Source organism: Pan paniscus, chromosome 18 (assembly GCF_029289425.2).
Source record: "Pan paniscus chromosome 18, NHGRI_mPanPan1-v2.0_pri, whole genome shotgun sequence".
In the NCBI taxonomy this organism is placed as follows: domain Eukaryota; kingdom Metazoa; phylum Chordata; class Mammalia; order Primates; family Hominidae; genus Pan; species Pan paniscus.
The window spans coordinates 20,331,134-20,343,553 of record NC_073267.2 but is presented as its reverse complement, the minus strand read 5'-3'; the positions used below and the strand labels follow the sequence as shown (position 1 = coordinate 20,343,553).

The 12,420-nt window shown below is 46.5% G+C and overlaps 1 protein-coding gene across 4 annotated transcripts; it reads right to left on the bottom strand.

Annotated features, from left to right (window-relative positions):
• Positions 1–246: 246 nt before the first annotated feature.
• Positions 247–11,965, bottom strand: COQ7 (coenzyme Q7, hydroxylase). Of its 4 annotated transcripts, none has more exons than XR_008621444.2 (7): positions 11,810–11,965; positions 7,406–7,584; positions 5,460–5,574; positions 3,642–3,781; positions 2,139–2,207; positions 610–1,426; positions 247–522 (listed from the first exon to the last, which is right to left on the bottom strand). XR_008621444.2 is itself a non-coding variant. In XM_003830567.7 (6 exons), exons 1-6 carry the CDS (start codon positions 11,880–11,882, stop codon positions 1,349–1,351), a joined length of 654 nt encoding a protein of 217 aa, XP_003830615.1. In that variant the 5' UTR covers positions 11,883–11,965; the 3' UTR covers positions 247–1,348. The 4 variants fall into 4 exon arrangements, 2 of the variants coding, with proteins under 2 accessions (XP_003830615.1, XP_034795858.1); XR_004666794.3 differs by having other exon boundaries at positions 610–870; XM_003830567.7 differs by having other exon boundaries at positions 247–1,426.
• Positions 11,966–12,420: the final 455 nt, after the last annotated feature.

The window sequence follows — 12,420 nt, the reverse complement described above, 5'->3', positions numbered from 1 at the left end:
GAGATCCACTGATCTAGGTTTTTCATAAATTACTTAAAAATTTGCAAAGTATAAAATATTTCATTAAAGTATGAAAATCTGAATCAGTTTTGGGGGATTTTTTTGCGGGGGAGGTGGTAAAAGACCTTAAGGAAAAGATTGTAATTCAATTTCACAAATAATCCACAACTTAGTACATCCTTTGATGGAAGCAACACCCCCGTCTCAGTCTGTTCAGGCTGCTAAAACAAAATACCAGAGTCTGGGTGGCTTATAAACATCAAACATTTATTGCTCACAGTCCTAGAGGCTGGGAAGTCCGTGATCAAAGTGCTGGTTGATTTTGCTTGTGAAGGGTCTGCTTCCTCAGAGAAGTCTCACACTTCCCCTTGAAGTCTCACACTGTGGAGAGGATGAGGTATCTCTCTAGGGCCTTTCATAAGGCACTGATCCCATTCATGAGGGCTCCACTCTCATGACCTCACACTTCCCAAGGGCCCCACCTTCTATCAACTTGAGAGTGAAGATTTCATCGTATGAATTCTAGGGAGACACAGACATACAGACTGTAGCACTCTCCCACCCATTATCACCCACAATTCAAAACAGAAACGATGATCTTTGACTTACTTGATGGACTTCATAGTTCTGCTTGGCCAATCTCAAATACTCTCATGTTTCCAATTATCTTTTGTTATCAGTAAACCAAATTGTTTTTTCTCCTAAAGATTCCTGTTACATTATTAATGATTTGTCCTTGATGTTTTAGGAGAAAATGGGCCTGGTGAAGTGGCTCACACCTGTAATCCCAGCACTTTGGGAAGTCGAAACGGGAGGATCACTGAGCCCAGGAGTTAGAGACCAGCCTGGCGACATAGTGAGACTTCGCCTCTATAAAAAAATAGAATTAGCCAGCTGTGGTGGTGCACACCTGTAGTCCCAGCTACTTGGAAGGCTGAGGTGGGTGGATTGCTTGAGGCTACGAGGTCCAGGCTGCAGTGAGTTGTGACCTGGCCTGGACAAAAGAGCGAGGCCCTGTCTCCAAAAAAAATAAAATAAAATAAAAAATATATATATGCATGTAAAAGAAAAACATGTATATAAAAGAAAATTAAATATGAGACCAAACAAGGCCCAGCTTCGTTTGCTGTAACTTGAACAAGGCTGGTGACCTGTTGGTCTCATGGCAGAAAAAACAACCCAGAGAAAAATCAACACTGCAGAGTTTAAAAAAAAAAAAAAACCTTATAATTTATTAACAAAATTCACATTGTACAAAAGTACAATGATAACTGTACACCTGTTTCTCTGCAAATGTCACTTGGTAAATTACTATCATCTTTTATAGACAGGCAAAACTGGACACACTTTATAATCTTTCTGATAAATATATCGCCACTCTGCATCCAGCCTGGATAATGCTCTTCAGGACGGCATAGGCTGGAGCCTGTTAAAAACAATAAGCAAACAAAGAAACATGTTATGTGCTCATTTTTGGTTGTAAGATTCAGGGCTGGCAGGGCAGGCTTTGGATTTCTCTGGATAAGAAATAGATCTAAGGAACAATTTATTTTAGTTTCGAAGAAAGCTATTCAAAAGGTCGGAATGCCTCTGCTACTACTGCCAAAGCATTGGAGTCATCCAGATTCTCACAGGAAAGGAAATGAAGCTCCTGGGAGGCCAAGGCAGGCAGCTCACCTGAGGTCAGGAGTTCGAGACCAGCCTGGTCAACATAGTGAAAACTCGGTCTCTACTAAAAATAAAAAATACAAAAATTAGCCGGGCATGGTGGCACGCACCTGTCATCCCAGCTACTCGGGAGGCTGAGGCAGAATTGCTTGAACCTGGAAGGAGGAGGCTGCAGTGAGCTAAGACTGCACCACTGCACTCCAGCATGGGAGACAGAGTGAGACTGTCTGAAAAAAAAAAAAAAAAAAAAAAAAGCTTCTGGGGAAAAGGAGAAGGGATAAAGCAAGAAAGGAGATTCCCAATCTGGAGCAATAATGCGTTTGCTTGCTTTTTGTCAAAGCAACGTCATTGGTTTTCTCTCCCTTTCGCTGTCACTTTAAAATGTATTTTTCTGGCAATAGAAACCTCCTGCCCCTTCAGCCTCCCAAATAAGGAGTCCCAAAGCAGAACAGGTAACAGTAGGGCCCTACCAATTCTGCATCATGGTCGAGGCCTATGTCATGGTGCTCAAGCTCTTCATCCCGAAATTTCTTTATCAGCTGGTTAAATAAAAAGACACCAAAGCAAGTTAGCCTTCCAACTCTCCTGCTGTTCCATTTCATTTTGGAGGCTAAAGCCTCTTATTATGGCCTAAGACAGGGAGGCCAGCTTTTCCTCTAAAGGGCCAAAGAGTAAATACTTTGTTGCAACTACCCAACTCTGCCACTGTAACCAGAAAAGCAGCCGGAGACATGCAAACAAATGGACGTGCTTGTGTTCCAATAAAAGTTTATTTAAAGAAACAGGTGGCTGGCCACAGGCCATAGTTTGCCAACCTCAGATTTAGACTCTAAAAAACTAAACAGTTCCCTTATTTGCTGTGGAAAATTATCTCAGGATATCTATTCATTTATTCAATCTAAAGGGTTCCTGCTCACAGCATCTGCTCAGAATCTGCCAATGATAAAGAAGTGGGCTGGGCGCGGGGGCTCACGCCTGCAATCCCAGCACTTTAGGAGGCCAAGGCAGGAGGATCACCTGAGGTCAGGAGTTCCAGACCAGCCTGGCCAACATGGTGAAACCCCGTCTCTACTAAAAATACAAAAATTAGCTGGGCGTGGTGGTGCATGTCTGTAATCCCAGCTACCTGGGACGCCGAGGCAGGAGAATCGCTGGAACCCAGGAGGCGGAGGCTGCAGTGCAGGCGGAGACCACTGCACTCCAGCCTCGGGGACAGAGTGAGACTCCATCTCAAAAAAAAAAAAAAAAAAAAGTGAACAGCACCAGGTGGTGTGGCTCACACCTGTAATCTCAGCACTTTGGGAGGCCGAGGCAGGAGAATCACTTGAGCCCAGGAGCTCAAGACCAATCTGGACAACACAGAGAGAGACTGTCTCTACAAAAAATTTTGAAAATTAAAAATAAAATAAGTGAACAGGACAGGGCTCAAGAGACAAGGGTTCTGGCCGGATGTGGTGGCTCATGCCTATGATTCTAGCACTTTGGGAAGCTGAGGAGAGAGGACTACTGGAGCTCAGAAATTCAAGACCAGCCTGGAAAACATAGTGAGACCCCATCTCTTAAAAAAAAAAAAAAAAAATTAGCTGTGAGTGGTGGCTATGTATGTAGTCCCATAGCTACTCGGGAGGCTGAGGCAGGAGGATCACTTGAAGCCAAGAGTTTGAAGATGCAGTGAGCTATGACTGTGCCACTGTACTCCGGCCTGGGCAACGGAGCAAGACCTCATCTCTAAATAGAAAGAAAAAAGACAAAGGAGACAAGGGTTCTAGTCCCAGCTCTGTGTGTGCTGTATGGCCAGGGCAGATGGGTTCACCTCTCTGTTCCTCAGTTTGCTCACCTTTAAACTGAGGCACTGACCTGAGCCTCTAAACCCCCATCATCCCCTAACAATCTCTAATATGTTTTCCTCTTACCCAATTGCTATCTGCCCTTTTCCTCCTTGAGCAGCCCCGTTCTAGAGCACGGATAAATACCTGAAGAAGTTCCTCGTATTTTTCAGGGTCCTCCTCCATCAGCGTCCTGATCTGGTTGTTGTAGTGATGTGCTATGCTCTCTTCCACCGCCACGGTGCAGGCCATGGCACCTTCCTTCCCGAGCAAGGCGGTCCCCGCCCCTGGGATTGTTAAACCCAGACCAGAAAAGTAAGAGACAGATATGACCGGTAATGGAGACCATCTGTGGCCAGGCTTCTCAACCTCTGCACCAGACATCGGGCCGGGTCATTCTTTGTGACAGGGGCTGTCCCATGCATGGTGGGATATTTAACTGCATCTCTGACCTCTACCAACTAGATGCCAGCAGTGCCAACTAAGTTTTGACAACCAAAACTGTCCCGAGGGCTGGGCACAATGGATCACGCCTATAGTCCCAGCACTTTGGGAGGCCAAGGCAGGCGGATCACCTGAGGTCAGGAGTTCGAGACCAACCTGGCTAACATGGTGAAACCGTCTCTACTAAAAATACAAAAATTAGTCAGTGTGGTGGTGGGCGCCTGTAATCCCAGCTACTTGGGAGGCTGAGGCAGGAAAATCGCTTGAAGCCGGGAGGCGGAGGTTGCAGTGAGCCAAGATCACGCCACTGCACTCCAGCGTGGGTGACAGAACAAGACTCCATCTCAAAAAAAAAAAAAAAAAAATGTCCCTAGGTATTGCCACATGTCCTTATCAGGAGGACAAACTCACCCTGAGGGAGAACCACTGTTTTAGGAGACACTGGATCCCAGTGTTAAACCTGGAATTACACAGTAAGAAAAACCATTCTCTTTTCAATGCTGTTTTATCCTGACCATGGCCAAGAGAAGTCAGCATTTGGGGTGAGTATATCTTTGATCTTTTATACCATTTATTCTTCTCCGTTTTTTAAAAGAGTGAACAGATCTCAGGTTGAGAATCGTTGTCAGGGAACAGTATTTGGCTGCAACTGAATTCTACTAGCTTTTTTTCTCTGTTGTTTATTTTTACTGTATTTTCTATTTATAATACTGACATTAGGCCAGGTGCAGTGCCTCATGCCTGTAATCCTAGCACTTCGGGGAGGCCAGAGAGGGAAGGTGGCTTGAGGCCAGCAGTTTGAGACCAGCCTAGGTAACATAACGAGACCCCATCTCTACAAAAAAAATAGAGCTGTGCGTGGTGGCATGCGCCAGTAGTCCAAGCTACTCAGGCTCAGAGGCTTAGGTGGGAGGATCACTTGAACCCAAGAGTTTGAGGTTTCAGTGAGCTACGACTATACCACTGTACTCCAGCCTGGGCAACAGAGTGAGACCCTGGCTCTGGTTTGTTTTTTTTTGTTTGTTTTTTTTGAGACAGACTGTCGCTCTGTCACCCATGCTGGAGTGCAGTGGGCCAATCTTGGCTCACTGCAACCTCCAGCTCCCAGGTTCAAGCGATTCTCTGGCCTCAGCCTCCCAAGTAGCTGGGATTACAGGCACGCACCACCATGCCCGGCTAATTTTTGTATTTTTAATAGAGTCGGGGGTTTCACCATGTTGTTCAGGCTGGTCTCGAACTCCTGACCTCATGATCTGCCCGCCTCGGCCTCCCAAAGTGCTGGGATTACAGGTGTGAGCCATCGCACCTGGCCTTTTTTTTTAAAGTACTGACATTAAGATTCTATCTTAAATAAATTTAAGCCACACACAAAAAAAGGCAGTCAATTTAACCTCGGAAAAATATGAAGTAAACAGAATGAGGTCATAAGAGGACACAGCAAGAATTGTGAACATGATACCTGAAGGATTTAATCATCCTAGATCCCCAAGCTTGCATAAGCTCTTCTAGAGAGACACGTACCCAGTGCAAACCCCAGCACGTTCCACAAGGGCATCAGAACTGTCGGCCGGACCCTGAACGTAACCATCAACTCATTGAACTTTTTCAAATGGTCCTTTTCTTGATCCCACATTTTCTGCAAGAAACATAAAAATAAAGACATGCAAGCATTCCATAGAGGCCTCCCACTCATCCAAGCGGCATACAGGGAGCAAAGCAGAAACGGAGAAAATGATGGAACTGCTGTCTCCCCCATTCCCCTCAAAACGTCAATGGAAACAGTAAAACATCAGACTAAAGGAATCTGTGACAAAGAGAAGAGAGCACCAAGAATACAAAACAGTCTATTATCTCAATTCCAGGTAAGACTGCCACGAGCCATGGTTGCAGCAGAAGTCTCTCAGGCCCACAATGTGCCCAGTAAATGACAAGGGTCTACACACATAAGAAATGACATGTTTAACCCATTTCAGAATCAGGAAGGCAGAACATTGGCTGTTGTGTAATTTCCTTCCAGATTACTAGAATAGCATCATCTTGTTGTTGTTGTGGTTTGTTTGTTTCCAGACAGGGTCTCACTCTGTCACCCTGACTGTAGTGCAGTAGCAAGCTCATGGCTCACCGCAGCCTCAACCTCCAGGCTCAAGCGATCCTCCCACCTCGGCCTCTCAAATTAGCTGGGATTACAGTCACATGCCACTACACCTGGCTAATTTTGTGGTGTGTGTGCATTTTTTTTTTTTTTTTTTTTTTTTTTTTTTTTGAGACGGAGTCTCACTCTGTTGCCCAGGCTGGAGTGCAGTGGTGCGATCTCAGCTCGCTGCAACCTCTGCCTCCCAGGTTCAAGTGATTCTCTTGCCTCAGCCTCCCAAGCAGCTGGGACTACAGGCATGCACCACCATGCCTGGCTGATTTGTTTTGTATTTTTAGTAGAGACAGGGTTTTGCCTTGTTGGCCAGGCTGATCTCAAACTCCTAACCTCAGGCGATCCACCCGCCACAGCTTCCCAAAGTGCTGGGATTACAGGTGTGAGCCACTGCACCCAGCTAATTTTTGTATTTTTTGTAGAGACGGGGTCTCATCACATTGCCCAAGCTGGTCTCAAACTCCTGGGCTCAAGCGATCCATTGGCCTCGGCCTCCCAAAGTGCTGGGATTACGGGCGTGAGCCACCACACCCGGCCCTGAATATTATTTACATCAGAGGAAAAAGGGAGAATGCTAGCTGCAGCTAACACTTAGATGGCACGTCCTAAGTGCCAGGGGCCGTCAAATAGCTTCATGCAAGCAATTCATTCAATCCACACAATCCCTGTGAAGGACACACTATGACTGCCCCAGTATACACAACAAACTGAAGCACAGAGAGGCTAAGTAGCTTGCCCAAGGGTTCAGGGCAGGCCATTTAACTTGTACTAACTTGACCTTTATGGGCCAGACCCGGTTCCTTACCCAAACCCAGGCCATTATGAGGCCATTTTGCAGATACAGAAATGGAAACCCAGAGAAGTCCTGTGCCATCCTCAAGGTCGCACAGGTAGGAGGTGGGAGAGAGCCAAAATGTGAACCAGGTCTGTGTAACTACAAATTCCAGGTCCTCCCATAGCCTCTTGGGATACAATGCCTCTCTGGCACGGTGTGGGGGAGGGCTGCAACATTTCAGCACAGTTGACTGCTGTGCTGAGCGATTCTTAACCTTTTTTCATTACTGCCTGCCCCCGCCATGGAGTACTGATACCAAAGATATACCGCATACCTGTCTATGTACTAGATGTCTCTCTGTGCTTTATCCATAAAAAGAACAATATGTTTTTTGCTCCCCATCTCTCCACCAAGAACCAACCTTCGCTCTCCTGGAGACAATGGCATCTCCCTAGGGAACGCTTGACCTCCCATGATTCATTACTTGAAGGCCTTTGGATCTGCCCATTCAGTAGACCAGGGTGAGGGAGATGAAGAAGCACCCACCTGAATGACTGGCCCGACGCTGGTCCGACTCAGGACGGCCATCTGCCCGGCATAGATGCGGTTTGCTCCATATTCGCCTGCATGATCCACCCGGATTATTCGATCCACAGCTGCCCGATTGATATTGTCTAAAGTCATTCCTGAACTGCGAAATCTGACACTGATTCTTCTTCCATAAGCTGAAATGCAAGTGTTTATTCTTCGTTACGCTCAGGTAAAATCCAGATGTTCCTTTTACAGACAGAAGAAAGGGCACTTTGGGATGGAGGTCACAAATCAGCTCCCCATGGGCCAGGCGTGCCCATAAATGGACTCTGTTTAACCTACAGTGTTAAAACAGAGGATTTTACCTAAAGATCTGGATTTCTGGTTTCACTTTAAGTGTATGAAGATCTGTAAATGCTGAGCCTACCTTCTTACCAGGCAGTTAACATGGCAACCGCTTCTAGATGAGCATGGTTCTCCAGTTCACCAACCCTCTGGCCCGCTTCGCCCCAGCCCAGGCTGTACAGGAGAGGCCCATACAGAGCTTTCAAAAACACCGTGCTCTTCCCCAGTCAACCTCTGGGAGGGGGCTCTCTGAACTGATATTGTTTAGAAGCTCTGTGCATAAGTCTTCTCTTCAGCCAAGGCTGAGAACCACAGACTAAGTTCTCTTAAAATCCACACCTGTCCGGGCGCGGTGGCTCACGCCTGTAATCCTAACACTTTGGGAAGCTAAGGAGAATGGATCACCTGAGGTCAGGAGTTTGAGAGCAGCCTCGCCAACATGGTGAAACCCCATCTCTACCAAAAATACAAAAATTAGCTGGGTGTGTTGGCATGTGCCTTTAATTCCAGCTCCTTGGGAGGCTGAGGCAGGAGAATAGCTTGAAACCGGGAGGCAGAGATTGCAGTGAGCCAAGATCGTGCCACTGCACTCCAGCCTGGGCAACAGAGTGAGACTCTGTCTAAAAACAAAAACAAACAAACAAACAACAACAACAAAAAAAAAACAGAAAAAAAAATTAAAAACCCCACACCGTTGGGCGTTCGATTTTGAGACTAGCCTTGGAGCCTAGATTTCACTTCATTATGCTCCAAAATCAATTCAAATGAACTCTCATCTTCAAAATGTAAATTCTTCATGACAGATTATATTTTATCTTTAAAAATAAATCTCCTAATCTTAACACCTTAATTATATTCTCTGAGCCTTATATTAGAGTAACTCAAAAGGTTTTTTTCCCTGCCAGAGAGGAGTTTTGCAGCATTCTTAGGTGTGTAAGGTGTATTCACCTCATTTTGCAGATACGGAAAATAGAGACCTAAGGGTCATTTAGTTTGTAATGGTAGCTTCGATCTGCACTGGTATCACTTTTTTTTTTTTTTTTTTTTTTGAGACAGACTCTGACTGTATCGCCCAGGCTGGAGACAGAGGTGCGATCTTGGCTCACCGCAAACTCCACCTTTCAGACTCAGGCAATTCTCCTGTTTCAGCCTCTAGAGCAGCTAGGACTCCAGAGTAGCTAGGACTACAGGCAGGTGCCACCATGTCCAGCTACATTTTTATATTTTTAGTAGAGACGGGGTTTCACCATGTTGCCCAGGCTGGTCTCGAACTCCTGAGCTCAAGCAATCCTCCCACCTTGGCTTCCCAAAGTGCTGGGATTACAGGCGTGAGCCACCATGCCCAGCCAGCATTGGTATCACTTTGTAATGTTTTAGGGCTCTTAGCCGTGACTACCATGTCTTTTATGCAAACTTCTTTTCACTTAGGCTAACTTCAACAGCCAGCGAATATGTGGAAAAAATTCATTTTGGATACATCTGTGGTTCTTTCATGACAAAGCCTTGAGTGCTTTGGACACAAGGTAGTGAGGTGGGTTGGTGAAATTTGGGGTGGCTCTGAACTTGAAATATTCTACCAGATGGGGTTGTAAATGTCACACTTTTAACAAAGAAGCGTGGACCTAAGTTCTGAAGCATAGTGACCCAGCTTTGGTCTACTCCTCGCCATGATCCCCTCCATCTCACTGAGCATATCTGACTAAAGAGACTGCATAGGCCGGGTGTGGTGGCTCATGCCTGTAATCCCAGCACTTTGGGAAGCTGAGGCAGGTGGATTGCTTGAGACCAGGAGTTCAAGACCAGCCTGGCCAAAATGGTGAAACCCCATCTCTACCAAAAATATAAAAATTAGCCAGGCATCGTGGCACGCGCCTGTAGTCCCAGCTACTCAGGAGGCTGAGGCAGAACAATCACTTGAACCCAGTAGGCAAAGGCTGCAGTGAGCTGAGATCATACCATTACACTCCAGCCTGGGTGACAGAGTGAGACTCTGTCTCAAAAAAAGAAAAAAAGAAACATAAAACATGTGTCCCATCTCTAACACTAGCCTTGGGAAAATCAGGATCGACATTTCTTACATATAAAATTGGCAGTAATCATTGGCTGGGTGCGGCGACTCGCGCCTGTAATCCCAGCACTTTGGGAAGCCAAGGAGGGAGAATCACTTGAGGTCAGGAGTTCGAGACCAGCCTGGTCATCATGGCGAAACCCCGTCTCCACCAAAAATTCAAAAATTAGCCAGGCGTGGTGGTGCATGCATGCAGCCTCAGCTACTCGGGAGTCTGAGGCAGGAGAATCACTTGAACCCAGGAGGCGGAGGTTGCAGTGAGCTGAGATCGCACCACTGCACTCCAGCCTGGGCGATAAAGCAAGACTCTGCCTCAAAAAAAAAAAAAAAAAAAAAAAAGGCAATAATCAGGCTCTTTCCTTTTTAAGGGAAAACATACAATAATAAAATTTTCTTACTGAGTTATGAGGATAAAATAAGATATAAGAAGCAAAGTAACTTTATAAACAGAAATGAGTCTTATTCTGTTATGCTCACTGGCTGAACAGAGCAGCATTAAAATTCACATTCAACAACCCTCGGAGTTTTGCCTGCATTACCATATACTTTAAAATTGAGGCTCGGTGCTAGCTCTCAAATGCATCACTTTATGTCCATATTTTCCCAAAGTGTGAAACATGCCAGTGTGGTACCTACAAAATATTAAGTGGCTTATGGATATGCAGCAAATAACCCCATGTAGTAAGGGGTACTCTTTCAAATTCTCTTGCAATCTCTTTCATTAAGGAAGATAACTCCATTTACAGCTGGTATAGCCTTAACACTTTCCCAACACTTGCTAATTTCCCCTTTGTAACAGAAAGACAGTATTTAATACAATTTCATAACTTTTTAATTTCAGTTTGTTTTTTTTTAATGATTACTCATCCATTTGTGGCAAGTGGCACTGGCTTCCCATTCACCATAAGGATTTTGTTTCAAGGAAATTAATTTAATTTTTAAATGGGACATAGCTATACAAAAAAAACACATCTAGATCAAAAGTTCAAGCAGTACTGCCATTAGGCAAAAATCCCGAAAGTGGTACACGGTAATTTAACGTTGAGAAAACGACTTCATGAAATTTCTTTTTTTTTTTTTTTTTGCGCGGGGGAGACAAAGTCTCGCTCTGACGCCCAGGTGGCAGTGCAGTGGTGCAATCTCGCCTCAAAGCAATCTCTGCCTCCCGGGTTCAAGCGATTCTCCTGTCTCAGCCTCCTGAGTAGCTAGGATTACAGGCACCTGCCATCACGCCTGGCAAATTTTTGTATTTTTAGTAGAGGCGGGGTTTCACCATGTTGGCCAGGCTGGTCTCAAACTCCTGACCTCAGGGGATCCTCCAGCCTCGGCCTCCCAAAGTGCTGAGATTATAGGCCGGAGCCACCGCGCCCGGGCTCATGACAATTTTCTAAGGCAGCACAGATGAAACAAGGAAAGCAGGAACCAGGGTCCAAAACCATGTCTCTCTATTCTAAATTCGATGCTCCTTCTACTACACCGATGGCTTTCACAGTTTACAGTGCATGCAAATCACCTAAAGGTCCTGTTCACAGATCACAGATACCGACCAAGTAGGTCGGGGTGGGGCCCGAGAATCTGTATTTCTAGCGAGCGCCCAGAAGTAGCGGAGGCTGCTGGTCGTCGGGCTACCCTTTGCCTGGCAAGGCCCTGGGCAAAGACTACAAAGAGAGAGACTCCCGGAGACGCTGAATTTTCAGTGTCGCCAACTGTCCTCGACTCGGAACGCTGGCCGCACCTGCCGTGACATCACTGCACAGGTGGGCAATTGCGTCACTCCCCAGGCGCCACTGCCGAAACCACCCCTGTCCTCCAGTCACTCTCTCCGCTAACTACAGGCCCCGCCCCGCCCGCCAGCGCCCCGGAGGCCGAAGTCACGCAGTCGCGCTCCGTCGCAGGCCTGTGACGTTACGAGCCTCTCCCCCGTGACCTCTTCGACCCAAACCTCAAGCGAAAATTCCCTAGCTCGCTAGCCCGGCGCAGGACTGTGACTGCGCGCCTCCTTTTACCTGAGAGGGACCGCCGGGCCCCCGGGCGCAGCCGCCAAAGGCAGGGAGCCGCCGCCGCCCCGGCGCAACTCATTGCCGGAACTAAAAAAGCAACCACTTCGTTGAACGGAACTGGCCAATAGTGCCCTTGGCTCGGACTGATGACGCACAGCAGACGTAAGGAAGGCTCAGCTCGCCCGCGCACCGGTGGGAACGCCCCCTAGCTCTGCGCTAGGGGTTAGATTGGTTAGATACGACAAATAAAAAGATTATATTGGGTGATGTCACTGTCAATCACTCGGAAGACCAAGGAAGCCAAGGCGCCTTGGGTTGCCAGGGAGATGAAAATGCTAAATTGCTGTTTAAAAAGATCAGGACAAGGTTATGATTTCTCACCCAAGTTCCTGGGAAAAAGGATCATGAGGGAATTACTTATTAACAAGGCACGGTATTTCCTGCTTTACCTACGTGGAAGGAGATTTCTTTTTATTTGTATCCTACATCTACTTTAAAATAGTAAGCCTGGGCAACATAGCGAGACCCCGCCTCTACAAATAATTTTAAAAATTAGCCGGGTCTGGTGGAGCACACCTGTAGTCCCAGCTACTCGGGAGGCTGAGGTGAGGGGATAG

Coding starts and splice junctions, on each gene's coding strand:
- COQ7 (XM_034939967.3), bottom strand. CDS start 11,882: ATGAGTTGCGCCGGGGCGGCGGCGGCTCCCTGCCTTTGGCGGCTGCGC. Junction 7,585..11,809: donor GGCCCGGCGGTCCCTCTCAG/GTAAAAGGAGGC, acceptor CTTGCATTTCAG/CTTATGGAAGAAGAATCAGT. Junction 3,782..5,459: donor CGTGCTGGGGTTTGCACTGG/GTACGTGTCTCT, acceptor TAACAATCCCAG/GGGCGGGGACCGCCTTGCTC.